This window comes from Canis aureus, chromosome 18, assembly GCF_053574225.1.
Source record: "Canis aureus isolate CA01 chromosome 18, VMU_Caureus_v.1.0, whole genome shotgun sequence".
Taxonomy (NCBI): domain Eukaryota; kingdom Metazoa; phylum Chordata; class Mammalia; order Carnivora; family Canidae; genus Canis; species Canis aureus.
Window position 1 is genome coordinate 57,826,598 of NC_135628.1, and position 23,354 is coordinate 57,849,951.

Below are 23,354 nucleotides of genomic sequence, written 5' to 3' on the forward strand. Positions count from 1 at the left end.
AACAGCTGACAGCATCACCAAAATGTAAAAATATATTGTGGGGCTTTTCCCTCACTGTAAAGTTATGCTTATGTGCCTTTGGGTTCCTTCACTCAGTTTCTGAGCATCTAAAATCCCACTCTAAAAGATTTATTCACAGAAATGAAAGACTTTAGAACTGGAAGGCAGTATGATGATTTTGAGTTCTTTGAGTCTCTTTCTTCTGATTAGTGGCCATTGAAAATCAAAACATACCTAAGAGGGTTAACCCAGTAATACACTAATTCATTGTAATGGCTTGGTGACTTATCGGATTCTAGTTGTTCTTACTGGAATGTCCCCAGACCTATATGAAAGAATACAAAAGAAGAATGTTCAGAGGAAGGACTAGTAACATATTGTGCAGGTTCTTGAAATAATAAAATGAGGGATTAGGGAGACAAAGGTATAACTGAAAGTGGGCTGCGAACTCAGGGCTCTGTATGGACCAGTCTTGCATATTGACCATCATCACTGCTGGTGGTCACAGATGATGTGTCTGGGGGGGAATGGAGGTGGGCCGGGGGAGAGGGACAAACATTTCGGCCACTGTGAGAGTACCCTTCATTCAAGAACCTGATTAATTAATAGTGGTTGAAATTCCTTGAAATTTAAAGGGGAGTGAAGAGTTGGAAAATAGACAATTTTTCTGAAATGAACTTATTTCGCAACAGGTGCACAGTCAGTTCCTCAGGCTTTTGCCCCAATGCTGTGAGTGACAGCAGAGGTAGCTGCAAAAGCCAGGACTACCACTGCAGTGAGGAATCTGTGTTCTTCCTTCTTTGGGCCCTTGCAGTGCTAATTTCATAAAACAGGACTTGCTGTATTAGTCAAAGCTAATTAATAAGCTGGATGTACTAAGAGAACTGGGGTTAGCCTCTGATATCTTGAAAAATTATGGTATACACAATAAACAAACTTTCCTTTTCAATTCCCACTATTTCTTGATAGTTTCAAGATTCCTATCTTATTTTCTGACCCTTGCCTCCTTCCCATGGGAATGCTTCCTGACTCTGCTCCTCACAGGCACTTATTTTACTCTTCCCCGTAGAGTATCTTCATTTTGCTTGGAGCAGAACTACCAGGACACTACTGCCCTGACATAGGACCTAAAGACTATTGCTTCCTCTGCTAAATTGAGACAGAGAGCCATGTGAAGTTTTCCTTCCCTAATTTTTCTTGCCAAATATCACTACTCTAAGGACGTTTTATTTCATATGTAGTGGTGTGAGAGTTTAATCTCTGTTTCCCACATTTCGCATCCTTTGTTACAATCCGTATCTGCAGGTATCTGGTCTTCATTCTCATCCTAGAATGATTATTTAAACAGGCCAAAGGAAACAGAAGCAGAAAGAGGATGGTGTCTGTGAGCATAGATGTTTCTTTATAGAGCTATTCTGTAGAAAGCTTTATGAAAGTAGATTTGAAAATGCATATTTGATGACAAATGAAACTATACTTCAGCCCGAGGTTCAAATCTGGAACCAGTGAAGAAAAATTAGGAATTTCTGTTTCATTCGGCAATATTTCCCCCTCATTGCTTCTAGTTTCCTAATTTACCTCTTTCTCTGGCCTACATCTTTTCGAAATAGATGCTGGCCTTTGATCTTCCATTTTTGTGCTGTTGGCCAACAAGTGGAAGATGTGATTCCTTGCCCTCATGTGCTTATAATGTGCTTATAATGATACTTGCCTTATAATTGTGAGGTACTTTATGGTTTGTGAACTTCATTCTGATGATTTTTTTTTCTATAATCAAACTTTGGTTTTCATGGCAGCTTGTTGTTATTCTCACTTCTTTACCGATGAGAAATCTGAGCAGAGAGAAGTGAAGTCACATAATGAGTAATTAGTAGAGTTAGGAGAACTACAAAGAATTATGAGGCATAATACATGTTTTTGTGATACATGATGATCTTTCCTTTCCCCTTTAAAAAAGTTCTTTGGTTCTATGATTAATGGAAGGAGATAGGTAGGGGGTTGAAGTTGACCAGAAAAGGCTTCGAGGAAGAAATGGTCAGTCCAGAGTGGAATGGGTGACGGGCACTGGGGGGTTATTCTGTATGTTAGTAAATTGAACACCAATAAAAAATAAATTAAAAAAAAAAAAAAAGAATTGAAGTTGCTGGGCAGCCCGGGTGGCTCAGCGGTTTAGCGCCGCCTTCAGCCCAGGGCGTGATCCTGGAGATCTGGGATTGAGTCCTACATCGGGCTCCCTGCATGGAGCCTGCTTCTCCCTCTGCCTGTGTGTCTGCCTCTCTCTCTCTTTGTGTGTCTCTCATGAATAAATAAATAAAAAATCTTAAAAAAAAAAATGAAGTTGCTGTGACAAATTCACAATCACAGCACTGTCAAGTTGCTTCCAAAGTGACTCCAACATAATGAAGCCTCAGTAATATGAAACAATTTCTTCTTCAGAACCTTCACAATGTTAAACTGATAGATGAAGAGTGGCGTCTTGATTTGCATTCTCCTGATTATAGGTGAAGCAGAGTCCTTTCATATGTTCATTAACCACTTGGATTTGCTCTTTGGGGAATTTTCTCCATCTATTTTTTTTTCTCATTTTCTATTGGATAGTTCTGCCTTTATCTTTTCTCTCAATTAGATAATTGTTTTTTATGTGTTCTAGATAATAATCCTTCATCTACCATGTATGTTGCAAATATGTTCTCCCAGCCTATCATTTGTACATCCTTACATGATGAAGAGCAACAGAAATAAAAGTATGAGGTTATCTTTCAAAAAGAATACTTAAGTTGGTTTAATGTACGTTAAAGAAGTGGAATTTGAAATTAAGTCCTGGAGAATGAGCAGGGTTTAGGAAAGGTAGGAAAACAATAGGAAAAAATGATATACTGCTAAGTAAGCAAGTTGTGGGTACATTCCAGAACTGCTGAGAAGACTGACCTGGAGGAATTGGGGAATTCTCACTGGGTTATAATGGAGACGAAACTAGAGAAACAGGCTTTGCTTCAAGTCAGTGAAGAATTTGGAATTCGTCCTGTGAGAATTTTTTGATTGAAACATGATGTCCCATCAATATTTTGAAAAAAATAACCTGACTACAGTGTGTTAGATGATTTGAGGCAGGAAGAAATGGATGTTAGAGGTACCCATTGATACTAAAGCTGAATTAAATTGGCAGCAGAGTGAACCGAAAGGAAGGGAATAATTAGTGTTTTAGAACCGCCCCCCCCCCCGCCCCCAGAAAAAAAAAAAAAGTCAACCTTGCTGTTTGATTGGGTGCCCTGAAGATTACAAGTGGCCGAGAGAACTGTGGTGTCTTCATCTACTTGGGAGGGGAAACTGCACTGTGGTGGGCAAATGATATTAAACCCTGAAGTTTGCCAAAGAAATGGAGACCAGAGAGAGGGGAATGGAATTGGTAATGTTGGGAACTGCAATTTTAGATGACTATAAAGTTGGAACACAGAAGTTAAAATTTAAAATGACTAGAAATTCAGCACAAGGAAATGAAGACAGAGTTTAGGTCTCATTTATTTTAAAGGGAGAAGAGAAGCCAATATAGACAGAACAGGCCATTCCTCCCTCTATCAGGGTATTGGTTCTCTACCACCCATTTGACACAGATGACATCTCCCAAGCTGTTCCCCTGGTTATGACAATGATAAAATTTGGTGCCATTTCCTGCACGGTGACCCTGTATTCAGAAGTCCTGCTTGTGGGAAAATGTATGAGTTTCTCATGGAGATCGTTAAGGAACCAAGGAAAAATACTGCCAAGGAGGCAGCTTCGAGGCACCCTGAAATGTTTTTCCTCACTGATTAAATGAGTCACATATCAATGCAAATGACACTGAGCATACTCAAAAGCTGTGTCTTTAAAAAAATATTAAGCAGTGCCAGTATTAACTTCTATAATGAAAAATTGCATTTCAAGATCTAGTGTTTATCCTGTGTTGGGCATGTATTACTGCTTTATTAATGCTGTTGTCTGATTTTTCTAATGATTGTCTGATACTGATTTTTTTTTTCTTCAAAATGTTTCTAATGACATTTTCCTTAAACATAGTCCTGGTGCACAGACAATGAAATAGAGGAGATCAGTGGGCTAGAACTGTGTAGTGGCCTGACACACCTGAGTCTGGCCAAGAACAGGATCACGACGATTAACGGCTTAGGCATACTACCCATCAAAATTCTTTGTCTGGTGAGTCTAACCAAAAGTTATTTTTGATAGAAAGTACTAGTTAATGTTTTAGCAAGTAAATGGTAATTAGGATTTTTTTCAAGTTCATGAAGAGTGCTGATTCCTTCATGAAAGTTACCATCTCACATTTTGTTTGCTCTCAAGCCGTGTGTGTGTGTGTGTGTGTGTGTGTGTGTATGTATGTTGGATCAATATATTTAATGCAGTAATAAATGATTTTCTAATTTGGCGTCTAAATTCAATTTTTTAAAAGATAATATTTATTGCTGTTAACTCTTTATTCTCGAACCACAAGATGTTCTCTGGGCACTGAATTTTCACAGCGCTTTTATATTCATATATGCTAGTTTCCCATTCTAGAAAACCAGAATTGATGCTGAGAATAAAGGGACAATTCCAATCAGAAACTTGAAATTATTAAAATTTTTCCTATAGAGAAAGGACTCTTCTTAAGCTGTATGATGTGCTCTGTGACTATGAATAAAAATACAGGTAATTTATTAAAAAATCGGCAGAATTATAATAGTTCCAAAGATATATACAGTGCTTTTGAAATAACAGTATAACTCACTGATTTGGGAGCTGATAATACAGTTTGTAGATTATTCAGGATTCTTCTTCTTTTCTTCTTCTCTCCTACACCTTACCCGTGGATGACTTTGCTATTTCTTATTATATCTGTCACAAGGTAGGCAGGGAGGATTTCAAGCCATGAGGCTGGTAGCTTATTAATTTCTTATGTGAACTATCCCATAGGAGAGTGTTGAACTGCAATTTGAAATGACACATTGGGTTATCTGCAGATTTATGACATTTACAATATACTCTTTCCACCTTATGTAATGGCAGATAGCTGAAGGTTGGCTAGTATTAATTTCTCTTTCCCTGAGCTTGGAACTTGATGTGCCTTTTCAAGAGACTTCAGCCCTTACAGCGAGTTAGGTGAGGGCAGAGTACTATTTCCAGTACTGAGGACAGACCGGAGGTGTGGAAAGGTCTAATAGTTTTCCTGAGGTTTCATGTTTTCTGCCCACCGAGGCAGGTTAACAAGGCATAAAAGAAAATGAATTTGATAAGTTGGTTGGGCAAATTTGAAAAGTATAAAAGTCATATTTTAAAAATTACAGTAATTTAAAGGAGTATCGGCAGTATGTACTACTCAGTTTATACCTCGTTAGGACCTTACCCTTCTCTTTACATCTCTCTTTGTATTGGCATTCCCATTAACTTTAAGTGGAGCATGGTATGTGGGAAGAGATATGGGGGTGTGCTTAGTAGGGAGAAAAATTGAACTCATGATTAAGAGGAACACATTGCACTTTTATACTAAGAGTTTGTTTCAATAACTAAACAAATTATCCATATTGGCAGTTCCATCTCAGGCGGCTTTTAGAACAAGCATAAAAGACTTTTTTTTTCTACAAATAGATTAGGGGGATTGTTCCCAGTCCCTGCCCCATCACCCAAGATGAATCAGAAAATATCAGACCATGCCATCATTCATTTCCCTTAAAATTTTCTAGAATAGTAAGAGTTTCTTTTTCAAATGTTAATGAAACATATAAGGTAAAAAGATACACATTTGTTTCAAGAGTTAATGCTTTTATGTTTGAATTTGTGGAATTAGAAAACCAACTGCTTTGCTACTGCAAATAGTTCATTTCACATTTTTTGTTTTAGAGAAAAAAGAACAATTCGTTCTACAAATCAGTTAATTCTCTACCATCAGCTTTTACAATAAATGTGAGGGGGAGGATGTGGCTCATTCATGAGCTGTTCTCTCAACCACTTCTTTGAGCAAGTAAGGACAATGCATTCCACCCTTTACAATTCATTTTGTTTTAGTAAGATCCATTTATTTCTCCCTTTCCATACTGGGGAGATGAGTATTTCCCGTTTCATATGTTTAAGAAAGTAGCTTCTCTCTAAAGGCCCCCTTTTCCCTGCTAATCACGATTTTACAAAAAAGAGAAAGAAGCAAAAAGAACTCTTCATGCTGAAGCTGGATGTCCACTTTGAGGGGTAATATATCCTTTTTTTAGCATTGGATAAAGGGTTTGACTAGATGACTTTCAACTCAAATTCTGCGATTTGGAATATTTCTCCATTCTGCTTTCCTTTATGACCGTAGGCTAGCTAATTAAACGTTTCTATGCCTCACTCTACTCTTATGCATCTACCACTTTGAAAGCCATCAGAGACACTGTAAAGATTTATTATAGTCTACCTTCCACAGTTCTAGCACTTCAAAGTCCTTTGGGAAGAACTGTATTGTATATAAATTTTATATGTGGGCATATTTTAAATAGGATATTGAGATCTTATTTCAATAAGTTAAATTAGTATGGATATTATGTTAACTTTAGTATAGTTTTTTCTTTTCTGTTGCACTTTCTAGAACTTTTTTGAACTCTGAATAGTAGGAAATTTGACTTAGGCAAATGGGGGTTATGAGTATTTTTCCCTTCTGATTATGGAGTTGTTCAAACATATATTTTTAAAAAGGGAATAGTTTAACGAGTCTCCATGTATTATCACCCAGCTTTGTAGATTATCAACATTCTATTAATGTATTTTAAAGTGCTACAGAATTAAACTAATGACTACAAATCTTGCTCATTATTGAAGTGAAATCTTATGAAAGATAGGATGAAAATGAGCTCTTGCTATTAAAATGTACCAGGAAACATATATCAGGAAAAATATTGTAGATGGAAGAGAATGCTATAATTTAATTTTTCAGTTATGGGCTTATTAAAAGTATTAAAAGTTTAAAGATGGGCATTTTATGTCATTAATTAAAACCTCAAAATTGTATTTATGATTCCCAACTTAAACTAAAGGTATAATTTTACTGTGGCATATTCTTACACTTCAAGGCTAAGGAATCCAAGGAATTGTATGTTGGAAGATGCCCAAGAAAATGCAGAACATTGTTGCCACTATAATTTGTTGTTTTGAGTCCATGGGGGTTGGGAAAGAGGATCTCTGGATCTTCGCTTTATGCTTCTTGTCTGAGAAGATGCTTATGTGTGAATTATTGAGGAACCTGGTTTAGTTACCTATGGTCTAATGACAAGCCACCCAAAGCGTAGAGGCGTGGAGAAAGTTTACTTGCTAACCATTTTATTAGGTAGCAGTTCTGCAATCTGGGCTGGGTTCAGCAGGATGGTTCTTCTGCTGCTCTTGCCTCATTTGGCTCGCAGATTGGCTGGGGGCTGCACTCAGTGGGGAGGCTGAATGGCTGGATTTTTCCACTCTTTCTAGTGTCAGGGCCCCTCTCCATGTGACCTCTTCTTCTTCACATGATCTCTCACAAATCCTCTCCCAACAGAGTAGCTAGAGTCCTTACATGGTAGCTCTGGGCTCCAGGACATAAGAGGAGAAGCTGCCAGGCCTTCTAAATTCTTAAACTTGGAACTGGCACGTTTCTGCCATATTCTTTTGCTTAAGGCAAGTTGTAGGTCTGTCCTAGGTTCCAGAAGAGGGACCTGCACAAGAACATGAATAACTCAAGCCATGAATTGGACTACCACAGCCCTCAGGATACGAAGTGATTATGTTTAGAATATTTCTGAAAACCAAGGGTATGTGGGAATCATACTATTCCAGTGGTTTAACATGATGGTGATGAAAGAGTTGCATTAAATTTTGTTTCTAAAGATAAACATGGAGTTATGCCATCATCAGGCTTTAGGTAAACAATGTTAAAAGCTTACACTACCTAGCTTTTGTCTGTCCTACTTATTTGAACATTTGTCTTGCATTAACTTATATGAAAATATTATATTCTGAATCTTCCAGCATTAAAACTGGGATTTCTTTCTGTGGCGTATGTGTAAGTGTTTACGGAGGTTAAGTGTGGAAATGAGTAGGAGCAGGGACACAAGAATGGCTTGCTGATTTTAGGAGATTTGGGCAGCATCCAGAATGAAAGCTTGGCCTTACACTTTTTCCTACCAGAAGCTTTTAAGACATGATGTATTTTACCTATTTTAGAGCAATAACCAGATTGAGAAGATCACAGGTTTGGAGGACCTAAAAGCCCTGCAGATCGTGGATCTGTCCCATAATCAGATCAGTAGCCTCCAGGGCTTAGAGAACCATGACTTCCTGGAAGTGATCAACCTGGAGGATAATAAGGTAATATCTCACTTTATCTGTCCTGGTTTCAGTGTCTACATGAGAGGACCCATTATTGGTTCTCAAGGGCTGTCACTTGTAATACTGGCTTAGAAATGTTATTCTATTTCTTTTCAAACATCCAGAATGTATTCTCCAACAGGACAGACAGTATCGACAGGTAAAACTACAGGGATTTCAACACAGATCATATATTCACGCATTATTTGGTTAACAGTGAGAAAGGCTCTGGTGTGTTCTCTGTAACAATGTCCACTTCACAGTGGAAACAGATACTGGCATTGTGTTCAACTTACAATTCCAGGAGGAAAGGCACTACGGGGCAAAAAAAAAAATTTTTGTATCCTGAAGTCAGGTGCAATAACACAGACAAACTTTTGATAACAGTCTTGATGTACTTTACAAATGTTATTCTAGAAGATCTCCTGAAGCAGTAGTTGAAGGAGGAGTATTTCATTCATTTGCTTGTAATAAACACCATTCTTAATTTTTGAAAATCTGGTGATTCCTAATTAATTGTTTTACGGGTTTAAACTGCAACCAAGCAGACATGACTTTCAGAAGTGATGTGTTCATCTAAAATTTTTTGTAGACAGGTGATATCGGGAATGTCTTGAAATGTCAGAGCAGAGAGATTAGAGACATGGGAAAAGCCTCAGGCTGGCGTTGCCCATGCCTGTCATTTAAAGAGAAAAGGCATGGGGAGTGAATTTCTATATTCTATCAGTAACAATAATGTATGTTCCTAATCTGTAGGACTTGGGAATTGGACTGACTCAGATTTCCACAGCTGGATTAATATACCCTTTGTTTCACAAATTATATAAGTTGGCATTCACTCTTAATTATACTTTATTTTCAGTGAGGCATTTGTGCTCATAATCATGGTATATCTGACTACTTAAGAAATAATGCCTATGAAACAATTTTATTCTTTTTTTTAATTTTTAAAGATTTATTTATTTATTCATGATAGAGAGAGAGAGAGAGAGAGAGAGAGGCAGAGACACAGGAGGAGGGAGAAGCAGGCTCCGTGCTGGGAACCCGATGTGGGACTCAATCCCGGGACTCCAGGATCGTGCCCTGGGCTAAAGGCAGGCGCTAAACTGCTGAGCCACCCGGGGATCCCAAAACAATTTTATTCTTACTGAGTACTTTATCACATTTTTTGAAAAGACTTCATAAGGAAGTTGACTATTTCTTCTTGAAAATGCAAACTTTGGCCCTGGAAGAGACCTTGATCTTAGCTGGAGTGAGATGTGATGCTGTGGAGACGTGTCTCTGTTCAGGTGTGATGGTTACTTGTCAGTCATGTCTGATGACTCCTTCTCCAATGAACTTGTGTCACCTTTAGTCTAAACGTCAATCAAAGGCCATCTTGAGGTCTGGGAAAAGTAGATGTTTAATCACAGACAAAACCATTCATCTTTATTTTTACTGGATTTGTATATTTTGTCAACTTCTAAAGTTCATTTAACTTTTGTTCACTGTGCCATATGTCTTATGACATCAGTACAATCCCTGTTTTGTACTGTTTTCATGAAATTTCCCTGAAAATGGTTCTCATATATATCCAGGGAATGTTGAAAAGATGGAATGCATAGATTGAATCCCAAGTGAATGCATCTCAGAATTCAGGGACAGGAATAATGCTTAATGGTAATAATAGTAATAATTAGAGTCATAAGACCATCTAGAGATATTTGTTGAGTACTTGTGCACAGGCATTGTTCTAAGCACTTCACATCTATCATCTCATTTAATATTCATGTAGGTATACCCTATTATTGTCATATTTTACAGATGAAGAAACTGGGGCACTGAGAGGTTAGGTAACATGCCCAGAGTTCTGCATCTAGCAAACAGCACAGCCAGGATGCAAATATAGAATGGTTTGCCTCTAGACTCAGTGTTCTCAACACTGAAGGATAATACAGTAAAGAAATGCTAATGACCCCTCCTTCAGAAAAGCAGACAGCGTAGTGTTCCAGAAGAGTGCTTTCTGATAGAAATATAATGCAAGCTGTAAATGTCAGCCACATATGCAATTTTAAATTTCCTAGTAGCCACAATAAAAAAGTAAAAAGAAACAGAAGTAATTTAGCCCGATACATCTAAAATATGATCATGTCAACATGTAATCTACTAAAATCATTGATGGAGGCGCTTTATAACCTCTTTCCCATATTAAGTTTTTGACATTTGTGGTGTATATCTTGTATATATGTACATTTCAGGTCCTCCTAGTTATACTCCAGGTGTTAGGTAGCCATGTGTGGCTAGTAACTACCATATTGGATAGCGCTGCTCTAGAAAGACCTTGTGAATACATATATTGTTCTCTTCCATTTCAAGAGACATTGCAAGTTACATTTGAAAACATTTAAGGGTGGGGGGAAAGGTAGGGGGTATCATTCAGTGAGTAAAGAAGATTTATAATTTTCAAATGTTAGACTCTGTTGAAGAAAAAGTGGCCATGTGTCCCAGAGTAGGGAATCCTTTGGGAACAGCTGAGTCCGTAACAATAACATAATTCCCAGGCTTCCCACTGGGCAGGTTGGGGAGTAACCAACAGTACTTTGAAATATTCTTTGTGCCTTCCAAAGATTTCCTCAGGGATTTCTTCAGTACTCCTGAGAATACCATGTCAGGGATGGAAAATTTATTATGCAACAGAAATATAATGTAGCTGTTTGCTCCTACGATTAATTTGATGTTTTATCAGTAGCACTTTCATCAGTATTATTTACTTGGTTTTTGCTGCTGCCACATGTCTGTACCCTCACACGATTGTTCCAACATCTCTCTTAAGTTCCTTTGCGAATGTTGACCATCAGCTGGTGATTTGGGGGGGCCCAGCACTCTTTATAGTTCTTGTTAGAGTTGATGTCATTTCGAGCATTTAAAACTTATCCTCCAAATAGTAACTCTATTATAACCTCAGTCCTTTCTTCAGAAGCAAGACTTTCATTGGAGAGTTACTTAGAGAAGGGTGTTTTACTTCTTTTAGCATCATTATTTCACAAATCAAAGTCCATCAATTAGTCAAAGAAAAAGCCTTCACAGGCTGCTTTAGGTATGGATGCTGGGGCTTGGAGAGCATAGCCTAGGAGGAAATGGCAAAATGAGAGTCAGCTAAACTGCTCTCCCCAGGGATTTGGAGTAGACAGGCTGCTAGGGGTTAGGAGTAACCCACAGGGCAGAGGAGGTTTGGGAAGAGGGGCATCTCTGGAATCTGGGGATCAGCTGTGCCGGTGTGACATTCTCCGCGGCAGACGGCTGAAGTTCCTTTAAGAATCGAACCTTTTGGGGCTCTTGGGTGGCTCAGCAGTTGAGCGTCTGCCTTTGGCTCAGGGCGGGATCGGGTCTTAGGATCAAGTCCTGCATTGGGCTTTACTGCGAGGAGCCTGTTTCTCCCTCTACCTGTGTCTCTGCCTCTCTCTCTGTTTTTCATGAATAAATAAAATCTTAAAAAAAAGAGTAGAACCTTTCTGGCCATGTTTCACTTTAAGCCATTTGGGGGTGCTGTACCTCTACACCTACTGTAATGGTCTGTGATGCACACAACCTTGGGTCTTCGCATTTGAGAAGACATGAGGGTGAGTCTGCTGTGGAGTGAGGTCTTTGGGGGGGTTGGGGGGAGGAGGGCACAGGCAGGACAGCCAGTATCTGCTGAACACGGCTAATTATTCAGGCATGGGATGTTGAAGCGGGGCTACCCCATACTTGCTTTGCTCTGCCCTTAACAACTTCTACTACCTCTGGAAGGACTGGGAGGGTGGGGGGGAGTTGGATTCCTCTCATTTGACTCTCAAAAGACCAGATGACCCCAGCTGACATTTTAGTCATGATTTTGTCACCCACGATTATGCTATTCATGTTATCTGCGACATTTCAACATCTTCCCATTGTCAGTTACCAGAGATGTCACCTGAAGGCATAGTGTTCCTATTATGGAACTGTACTATGACTCTAATCACATAATGATGGGAGTTTTAGGAATTTAGAAACAATGATCTCTCCAGGACTCAGTAAGACATGCTCACTTCAGGAAAACACACCTCCTCACATTTGTGTTGAGTCCAAGCACAAGAGCTGTGTGCTAGAGGAAAATCGATCTGTTGTTCAAAAGTTCTGACCAAGAAGTGTGAACCAAGTTTACTTTTGCATCTTCCTGGATGATGTAATGTTTTTTTTAAAGAATCCTTTTATCTTGTGGAAGACCAAATTGCCATTCAAATGGATCTAGTCATTGTGTTAAAAGTGCTGTATCTGATAGAACAGCATTGCTATAGGTAGATTAATGCTTATTAATAAACATATAGAACTAATGCAGTTTGATGTGGTGACTCAGAGTTTACCTTTTATATTATGTCTTTGAAAATGGCATCCCTTGAACATAGTGCATATGTTCTTCTGATTTAGCTCTAGGAGTAGTTTAATTTAGCTGTACTTTGTGTTTGGATAACTCAGGAGTTGTCAGTGACTGCCTTTGGAGTGCTTTCACAATGCACACAGGAATGACTTGAGAAATATAGTGAAAAAGTGATTATTGATTTTTTTTGTGAAAGTCCAATATCCACATTTGAAATAAAATTGTAGTTATGCTAATGACAGGAAATTTAAGTAAAACGGTTTGTCTTTAGTGGGAAATTCATTCTGCAACCCAAGCTCTATCCTTGGGCAAATTAAGGAGCTGCCAAGCAACCTCTTGTCCCCTCACTTTTTAAAGTTGTGAAACATAACCTACACAGAGAAGAGTATAAAACATAAGTGGGAGTTTAAACAAAAATGTTAAGTCGGATACCCGTATCAAGAAATGTGTTGTATAATTTCTGTTTTTATCTTTCCTTAAAACAATTGTCTCCTATTGAAAAAACAGTAGAGCTACATGTAGTAAGAAATCTTCACCAGCCACAGATAGCCAGGCCAGCTGAGGCAGCGTTGGGGTAGGGGAGGGAGACTGGGGAGCAGCAGGGGTAGGAAGGATTAGAGGGGAGGAGAACCAGGGAGTCCTCAGGTGCATTTTTTTGTACTGTTTCTCTGATTCTGCATACAAAGTTACTTCTGCCTTAAAATAAGGATGGCTGAGCTGAGGAACAGCTCACTGTTCTTTAGCCAGAGAGGAAAAAAGAAAATGTGGCCATGTGTGTTCACATTTAGTGAGGGAGCATGTGGCAATTCCCTTGTTCTGCGTTGGGAATACTCCTTAGGAGGCTAGATATTCAACACAGCAACTTCTAAAATAAGTTGAAGTTAGAAGATCCATCCTCACTCCTCTTACAGTGTTTTATATTTTTTGTTGTACAGTTTATTGACAATATTTTGTTTCTTTGATTAAACAGATTGCTGAGCTGGGTGAAATAGAATACATTGAAAATCTACCTCTCCTTCGGGTTCTCAATTTTCTAAGAAATCCAATTCAGGTGAGAGATTTATGTGGGGAGAGGGGTGAGGACCTCCTTGGAATTCTTGTTCAGGAAGTACTTTGGATAAGGAGCATCAGGAATGTGAATAAATTGTGTTTACCTTCATTCTCCATCTCTGAGGAAACAATTAGGAGGTTTAGGCAAAGTAGCAGCTGTGCAGAGCCACAAATGAGAGAGGAGCCTGGGGTTCCCTGGAGGGTGTGCTCATCTCTGCCCCATCCTGGATGGTGGTAAAGACCTCACGGCAGAGCTGCTGACGCTGGAGCAATGAATGGCCTTTTACCTTCTAGAATGCACGATGCTGGCAATGTAGACAGACTCTGGTTCCTGTTTCGTAATAGGGGAGAGAAAGTCTAAGATCAGATATCTAAAGTAATTTGTCTGGATCTAGTTGTGAAATTGCGGTGTTGGAAAATGATTATAGAAAGAAAATACTGTATTTCCCAAGGAGTTTTCACCTCTGGTGTTTAAAAATCTCCATTTTTCAAGCCTCTCTTTTCCCCACAGTTGATAGACCCTTTCTTCTGGCCTCTGTCTCTGCCTATTTTTCCATTTGTCCTTCATTCCACTTTGCTACCTATACCTATACCCTTCACTTACCTTTCCAGAGACCTTTGAATTTAAATATATCTCCTGAATACCTCTCTTTTGTGTGTGTACCTTGATGAACAGGACTGGGCAAGCCAAAAAAAAAAAAAAAAAAAAAAGCAAAAATGAGAAATCAGATTAAAAAATAAGTCCAATCCTTGGTATAAAAACAGTGGCAGGCAACTTAAAGGCATCTCTGGTAAAGAAAGGAGCAGGGCTTACAAAATGGCCATCGATCCCCAGTTTGAGAGCTTGCGCATGTGCATAAACACCACAAAAACCCTTTCACACGCATTATAAACAACCCCAACTCGCACATGGAAGGACAAAAATAGATACCTTTGTATTTTCATTTCATGTGCACTTATCTATGAAATGCATCACCCACTAATACCTTTCTCTTAAAGATGTAGCTTCTTAATACAACACTTTAATTATATTTCTAAAAGCCAGATAATCCTGACATAGCAGATGGTTGGGAGTAATGAGAATTTGTTCTATAAATGAATGTTATTTATTAGTGTAAGATATTCAAAACGGTACAAGTTAATTCAAACTAATACAAAATAATACCAAACAAATGACAGAGTAGTTATAATATTCATTATTTGCAATAATGAAACTCGTTGGAGTTAGAAAATAGGATTTGAATCCCTGGCCGTGGAATCTTAGGGGAAATGCTTCACCACTCTGAGGCTTAGTTGCTCTTTAGAAATGGAGATAATCATACCTGTCCTGCTTATGTCACAAGGAGATTAACAGGATCCCATGTTTGAAGAGCTTTGGAAGCTACAAGGCACAGCCTGCATTTGAGTTTATATAAGGGGACTGACTGGTAAGTGTGAAGCTGTAGACACCTTGAGGGTGTGTCCGTGAGTGAACAGGGTAGAAGCCGAAACACCTGCCCGTGAGAGTGGCATGCTGGTGCTTGTTCCTGTGGGAAAGGAAGGCAATTGAATATTCCTCTTGATATTTTAAATAGGAAAAAGCTGAATATTGGTTCTTCGTGATTTTTATGCTCCTACGATTAACAGAATTAGATCAGAAGAAAATCAAAGTGGAAGAAAAGGTATGTAAATTGTGTTATTCCATGTGTTTGCAAACTAATATGCTCAAAGGCTCTGCTGCAGGACCAATGTACCCCATAAGTGGCACACGTGACAATATGTGAATGAACTATTTGTTTAGGGAGTGTTCCCTAACTAAGTCTGTGGTTTAACCCCCTGAGAAGCCGAGCATCAGCACCCACGTGGCAAAGGCACTGCCCTTGTGCAGTGAACAGACCGGCCACGGGGACAGAAGCTGCACTCCGTGTGTGCAGGCAGCAGCACGATGGCAGTCTTTTAGCTTGGATGACTGTCATCTTTGGAGGGAGTGTGATTCTCTATGTGTTGCTCTAAATATTCACTTAATAATGACATTTATTATCATGTCACTGTACATATAATCAGAAGGCACTCAAATAATTATCTCTATTTTAAATCCTTAATTGTGCTCTTTAAAGTCATGCCCCCCCCCCCCCCCGACACATCATTCCAGAGTAACTGGACCTTAAGTGCTAGCATCTTCCCCTCTGCCACTGTACCTTTGGCGGTGCTTTCTCTTGCGTTTAGTGACTGGTGACAGCTGGAATCTCCACTAACGAGGGATTTCATACACTAAATGCAAATTTGAGATGAGCATGAAAATAGGGATAAGCACGTAGAGGGGCGGATATTCCATTTCACACATGCCTGTCTGAAATTGCAGTTAAAAATAGTTGCAGATGCTAGAGGGTTATTACTCTCCAACTCAGAGGCACTTGCTAGATTTCTCTATTTCTCTTTATCTTTGGCATTTTGCACAGGGAATGCGATTCAAAAGCCTGCACTAGGGACGCCTGGGTGGCTCAATGGTTGAGCATCTGCCTTCGGCTCAGGACATGATCCCGGGTCTTGGGATTGAGTCCTGCAGGGACTTGCAGGGAGCCTGCTTCTCCCTCTGCCTATGTCTCTGCCTCTCACTCTGTGTCTCTCATGAATAAATAAATAAAATCTTAAAAAAATAAAAATCCCACATTGAGTAAAGGTGTGGTACACAAAGATAACGTATGTAGAGGGGTGACAAGGACATGTGGATAGAGAAGTGTACATGATGGGGGAAAGACTCCTCTCTTTGAACACAGGAAACTCTGCTGAAAAAGGAGGAGGTTTGGATAGCATCTGATATCATTGGGAGAGTTCCTGGTGAGATGGGATGAGGAACATATCCCTCCATATCAATGACCCAGAATCTGGAACTATGTATTTTATCCCTTCCTCTTGTACCAAAAGTGGGAATGTTTACTATATTATAAGTAATCTTGGGCTTGAGAGGTTTTGTTTTTGCTTCTTTCCTCCCAAACCAGGGAGCATAAAGAAGTAGGGGACCCAAAGACTCCAGCTCCACATTTTCAGATAATTTTTTTCATATTTTCAGATAATAATCATTATTTGGGTTTTAGGAAAGTTAGAGTAGACATGAAGACTGAGTACAAAAGGTCTGTGAGTGTGTGTTAAATTACTTTCCAGACCTGGTTGCACGTCCAGAAAGTTTCATGACAGAAAACCTAAGACTTGCCTTCTCTTAAGAAATGAACCATGTTTTCCCTCTTGTATTTCTAATTCTGGAAAAGGTCGCAGCAGTGAATAGATACGACCCTCCCCCAGAAGTGGTCGCAGCCCAGGATCACCTGACCCATGTCGTCAACAGTGTGATGCAGCCACAGAGGATCTTTGACAGGTATTCGTGAGGGATCCCCAGGGTAGAACTCAGGAGGGCAGGCCCAGGACAACTTCCTCATCTTCCCTAGCCTCTGCTCTGTGACTCACCCCTCTCTTGCCTTCTCTGGGGGAAGGGTTTTTATTCGGCTATCTCACTTTTAGCGATTATCATCACATGCTTGAGCTTGGGGTTCATCACTGGTGTTTTCCCAGGCATTGAGGTGAGTGGATTCATCTTCCCTTTTTCATCCAGCCCCTTGAATGGTAGCTAGCCTGTGACATAGGACAGTGAAACAGAACATTTAAAAATAGGTCAACTTTCCTGCTGTAAGACAGAACCACAGACCTCTGCCTCATTAGCAGAGAACTGTGATGATTTCTGTCCGCTGTAAATTTTTCCTTAGCTAGGAGTGAGTGCTAGATAGCCCTGCCAAAGAGCATCCACGAATGCAGATCATGAGAGAGTCCATGGAAGGAAGCCCAACTAGCCCAAGGAAGACATGAAATAGTCTTTATGCTGATTGCACTGAGCCTGTGAGTCACCCAGCTTAGTTGAGTACGTGAACAGAGTCTCTCACCTCAAAGTTCAAGGACAGATTTACCATAGTTTCTCTGTTTCTTTTTAAACAATCTGTTGGAGCAGATGGCCATTTATGCTATAAGTATATTGCAGAAATTCTATCAATACCCAAAGGCATTTTAAAAATACTTGTAAAATCTCTTCGTTATAAATGGCTCCTCTTCTTTATGTGATATTTGCTTCTGTACTTCACATGGTTGGTTTCCCATAGAGAGTATATGTTTTATTTTGCATCCAGGACATGATTTTTTACATGTAATTTAATAATACAGACATTGACAGTTTTATATATTTATGGCAGCCCTTGAGGTGAAATGATTTATCATTTATTTGCATACATCTGGAAAAGCACGTTTGATTTAAAAGAAGGCCATTATGTCCTCATTGTATTTCTTTCCAAGTTTATGAGATTGCTAGTTGTTTCTTACTTTAGGGTACATTTATATAAAAATATGTATCAAAGAAATTTACAGCATTGTCTGAAAAACACGTATTTCTTCATGTGTAGCTATCGAGTAGACAAAAGCAAAATGGCCAAGGAGCTCCAGATGCTTCAGAATGGAGAGGTGGGATCCCTGGGTGGCGCAGCAGTTTAGCGCCTGCCTTTGGCCCAGGGCGTGATCCTGGAGACCCGGGATCAAATCCCACATCGGGCTCCCGGTGCATGGAGCCTGCTTCTCCCTCTGCCTATGTCTCTGCCTCTCTCTCTCTCTCACTGTGTGCCTATCATAAATAAAAAATAATAAAAATAAAATTAAAAAAAAAAAAGAATGGAGAGGTGCCTGGGAGAAACTCACAGAGACAGGGGCAGGCCTGCTATTGTTCTTCCTAGTCTGGGCCAGTAGGAAACCCTAACTCTTGACCTTGAGACTTTTATGCTGCGTAATTGGGGAGTCACTGTCCCTTCCCCTGGCGCAACTGGGTGAGGCTACAGTACTAAAATTGTACCGCAGTCATTGATTGCTTTCTTGCTCTCTTGTATGGCAAGGTTCTCTAGGCTTATCTTGGACAAGCCCTGTCCAAACTCTGGAATCAACCACTTCTCCTAGAAGCCCTGGTTTGTTTTAGTGAGAAGAGGTATCTCCTAGTCACAATATGTGCTAGAGGGAATCATTGCTACCTAGTTGGTCATTGTTGTTAGGCTTTTTAGTAGACACAGCTAGGAATGTATTTCCTTCCTGTCGTCCATCCATCCACGCACCCACCCTTCTATCCACCCATTGGCCTATTCCATCTATCCTATTTATCTCTATATACATCTATTCAATATGCTTATATCTAGCCTATATCTAGATAGATCTATCTGCATCTATTTGTAGATAGATGATAAAATATCTCCTGAATTCATATTGGTATTTACTGTTCAATTTAAAGATGATAGTGGAGCTTTTACTAATCCTTCTATTACTTCTGTATCCTCCTTCCCACATTGAAGACACAGAAGAAGATGAATTTAGAATATCCCATAATTATTTTTTTAAAATCCCGTATTGTAGCACAATGGTATCAGTGCTAATACCCCCACCAACATGATTCCTGAAAACAGTGAAATCATATTTTGCCTATGTTCTTCCCATCACCTCTCCCCATTTTTTATTGTGGTTAAGTGTACGTATAACATAAAATTTGCCATTTTAACCATTTCAGAGTGTACAGTTGAGTGGTGTTAATTATATTCACACTGTTGTGCCACCATCACCACCACTTGTTTCTAGAATTTTTCATCCCCCCTTCCCCAACTGCAACGGCCCACTGCCTGCTACTCCCAATCCCTAGAGACCTCGCATCTACTTTTTATCCCTGTGAATCTGCCTATTGTATGTATTTTATGGAGGTGTCAATCACCCACTTTAAAAATAGTGCACCATATTTCTATTGTCAGAACGTATATCCATCACACACTGTACTTCCACCTTTGCTGTCATTTGGTCATAGTTCTATGGATAACTGCATATTTGTGGCTCACCAATAGCCCTTATATTAATGTCTCTTGAGTTAAGTGGGTGTGAAGCTTGGTCTCCAGTAGACTCCTTAGAATGGGCTAGAGGATCGATACCCCTTGAACTCTTTCTTGCACGTTGACAATATTTTCTGTCCTTTATACTTGAAAGTCACTTTTGCTATATTTAAAATCCATGGCTCACACTTTTTCCTTGATCATATAAAAGATGCTACTCTTTTTTTTGGTGGGGGAGGTGTGCAAAACATCTATCAAAACCTGATAGACAATTTTCTTTCCCTTATAAGTCTTTTTCTAGCTGAACAGTTTTTTTTTTTTTTCTTTAGAGTCTGGTCATTTTACTAGACTGTGTCTTAATATTAGTCATTCTGGGCTAATATGCTCAAGTATGCTGTTTACTCTTTCAACGTATGGTTCTATTTTTTTTATTTCAGGAAAATTCTTGAATTACAGTGTAATATTTGTTCTGTTCCTTTGCTTTGGTTTCCTTTTTCAGGAAGATCTCCTTTGCCTATATTCAGTATTTGTCACTTTTAATTTTTTTTCTTTTTTAATCATTAAAAAAATTTACTTTGAGATAATCATAGATTCACATGCAGTTGTAAGAGATTATACAGAGAAGTTTTAGATGGTCCATATCTTGCCTAATTATAATAGAATATCAAATCCAGGAAATTGACATTGATACAATCCACCTACCTGGTCAGATTTCACCAGTTTTGCATGTACTCGTGTGTGCACTTAAGTTCTATACAATTTTATTATGTGTAGATCATACAAGCACCACTACAGAAGAATTTTGTCACAAGGATCCCTGCGCTTCCCCTTTAGAGCCACAGCCACCTCTTTCCTCTTCAACTCCCCTAAACGCTGGCAACCAGTGGTCTGTTCTCCGTCTCTATAATGTTGTCATTTCAAGAATATTATACAAATGGAATCATTGGCTTTTTTTTTTTTTTGACTTAGCCTTATTCCCTGGAGATTCATCCAAGTTGTTGGATATATCGGTAGTTCACATTCCTTTTTATTGCTGAGTAGTATTCCTTGTACAGATATACCACCATTAGTGTAACCATTCATCTCTTGAAAGACTTCTGAGCCAGTTCCATTTGGGGGCTATTACAAATCCAGCTATTATGAATATTGATGTACAGATTTTTGTTCATGTACTAGCTTTCCAGTGCATACCCCTCAGCTCTTCTGCTGTCCCATTACTTCCCCTTGCACAGATTCCAACACCTGCATGTAGCAGGTGCTCCGTCACTGACTTATGTGTGACCATGATGTACACCCGGTGCCCTGTGTGTGTGTGTGTGTGTGTGTATGTGTGAGAGAGAGACCACAGCCGGCCCGTCACTGGCTGCTCTGTGTTCCAGCACGCTTCCTCGTCTGGATGCCCCTTACCCCATGTTGGTGCTAGCTGGGCCTGAAGCCTGTGGCAAACGAGAACTTGCTCACCGCCTCTGCAGACAGTTTAGCACATACTTCAGATATGGGTAAGTTTGTGTGTTGGCCAGTAAGTCTGTAAAATGTTGGCACTATTGCTCCTTTTGGCTCTTAATTTTAAGCAAGCTCAGAAATGTACAGAGAAAGCTCTTCAGCTTCTCTGCTGTTTATTGCACTGTGATAGACACTGCATTTTGTTGTGCTGTCATCCTCCAAATGTTTGCCTTAATTCACTGACAGCTGAAATCACTCTCCAAGTTTTGAAAAATCCAAGTGTTTTTCGTGAAGCATGGTGGCATTGGGACATGGGATGTGACCGCATGGATGGGTGCTGTGATGTGGGGTGGGCTGTTCAGTGTCCCCGTGGCCGCCTCTTCTCACCTTTGCTGGAACTCACACTGACTGCAGCTCTGCTTCCTCATCTCCATGCGGGGCATCCTCTTTTGAGATGTATTTCAGGAGAAAGGAAAGAAATGACAGCAAATGTTTTTCCATTCCTTTCCTTTCCTTTCCCTCGGGTTAGCATTCAGTACATTCCAGTTTTCTGGAGCAAAGGTTTTGCTGATGGTCCAGTTTAAAATAGAGGAGAATATCAAAAAAATTGGGACCAATCAAAAAAAAAATCTTCAGCTGGATTTACAGACTTCTTAAAGGTTTCTGGGAGTCATATTTAGAGTCACCACTGTGGTCTTTTAAACTGGTTTCCTCTTAGTTTTTACCTATGGCAAAGCAATTATTTCTATATTACTAATGTTAGTTGGTGACCGGAGGAGGTGACTATGAAGATATTTTGGACAGCAAGAAAAATAAATGCAAATTATTTTCTAATGCCTTTCCTCCCCTTAAGCTATATGTGTTCAAACAATGTAAATACTATTTTTAAACAGGTCCATTTATTTAGATATCTAAAATTACATCCCTCATTTGAACAACTCTAGGATTCGACTATATAGAATGATTTATTCCCTAATATATTTTAAGTACCCTGGAGTAACAAAAATAAATTAAAACTTAGCATTGGAATAAAAAAAGTCTAGAGTGCCATTATACCTGTATAGGGGTGCTGAACCTGTTTTAAAAGATAAGTGAAACACAATGAACGGAAGGTCAACATAGGGCAGAAAGGTGTGTCCTGGCTACTGTGTCAGTATGTGAACCTGGAACCTTTTAGCTAACCAGAATGCCGGGAACCAAGGCTCTCTGTGATCAGAATTCCTTTCAATTAATTTGTAAAGGTTGGGAGCCAGGTCCTTCGTATGTGTTTGTGCTACATGTTATGGAGGCATGCTGGGTCAGATGTGCTCTTGGAGGTGTTTATTAACTCATCACCAAGATTGTGATCCAATCATCCTCTCTGTTCTCACCTGGGTGGGCCTTCCAATTATCAATTTTATTATCCTGTCTTCCCCCCATTAGAATGTTTATCTACCATGCTTGTGCTTGGTTTATTTAATACTAATTTTCCCTATTCATCTGTAAGCCCAAGGAAGGGATGTAGCAATGTCAGCTTTGCCCACTGTTCACTTCTCAGTGTTCAGCAGATGACCAGGCACTTTATACCTACATGAGAAATACCTGTTAACCAAGTGACAGATGGAGTGAGTGAACAGGATGAATGAATAAAGGGTATGGTATGCAGCATTCCTTGGGAAATTACTGTGATAAGAAGCATAGGTGGTTTTCCCCAACTGCCACGGGTGGAAATATGGAGAGATGGCTGAATTCATTCATTTACCAATTCTTTCAATAAACATTTATTGAGTTCCTCCCATGTGCTAAGCCCCAAAGATATAGCGGGAACAAGATTGATAATGTCCTTGCCTTCAGGAAATTTATTTTATTTATTTTAAGATTTTAAATTTTTATTTTATTTATTTATTTATTTTTGATTTATGATAGGCACACAGTGAGAGAGAGAGGCAGAGACATAGGCAGAGGGAGAAGCAGGCTCCATGCACCGGGAGCCCGACATGGGATTCCATCCCAGGTCCCCAGGATCGCGCCCTGGGCCAAAGGCAGGCGCCAAACAGCTGCGCCACCCAGGGATCCCTATTTTAAGATTTTATTTATTTATGAGAGAGAGAGAGAGCGGCAGAGGCAGAGAGGCAGAGACACAGGCAGAGGGAGAAGCAGGCTCCATGCAGGGAGCCCGACGTGGGACTTGATCCTGGGTCCCCAGGATCAGGCCCTGGGCTGAAGGCAGCGGTAAACCACTGAGCCACCTGGGCTGCCCAACCTTCATGAAATTTATAATCTAGTGGGGACCTCAGACCTTC

The 23,354-nt window shown here is 39.6% G+C and overlaps 1 protein-coding gene across 8 annotated transcripts in view; it reads left to right on the top strand.

Annotated features, from left to right (window-relative positions):
* Nucleotides 1-23,354, top strand: part of LRGUK (leucine rich repeats and guanylate kinase domain containing) — a 109,584-nt gene that overhangs the window by 23,344 nt on the left and 62,886 nt on the right. For 7 of the 8 annotated variants that reach the window (XM_077857396.1, XM_077857397.1, XM_077857401.1 and 4 more), the window contains 6 exons: nt 4,067-4,191; nt 8,191-8,334; nt 13,680-13,760; nt 15,334-15,420; nt 17,005-17,111; nt 21,009-21,128. In XM_077857396.1, the coding sequence (XP_077713522.1) occupies nt 4,067-4,191; nt 8,191-8,334; nt 13,680-13,760; nt 15,334-15,420; nt 17,005-17,111; nt 21,009-21,128 (664 nt within the window). The remainder of the gene's footprint in view (nt 1-4,066; nt 4,192-8,190; nt 8,335-13,679; nt 13,761-15,333; nt 15,421-17,004; nt 17,112-21,008; nt 21,129-23,354) is intronic. The other variant, XM_077857399.1, reaches the window with a different exon arrangement.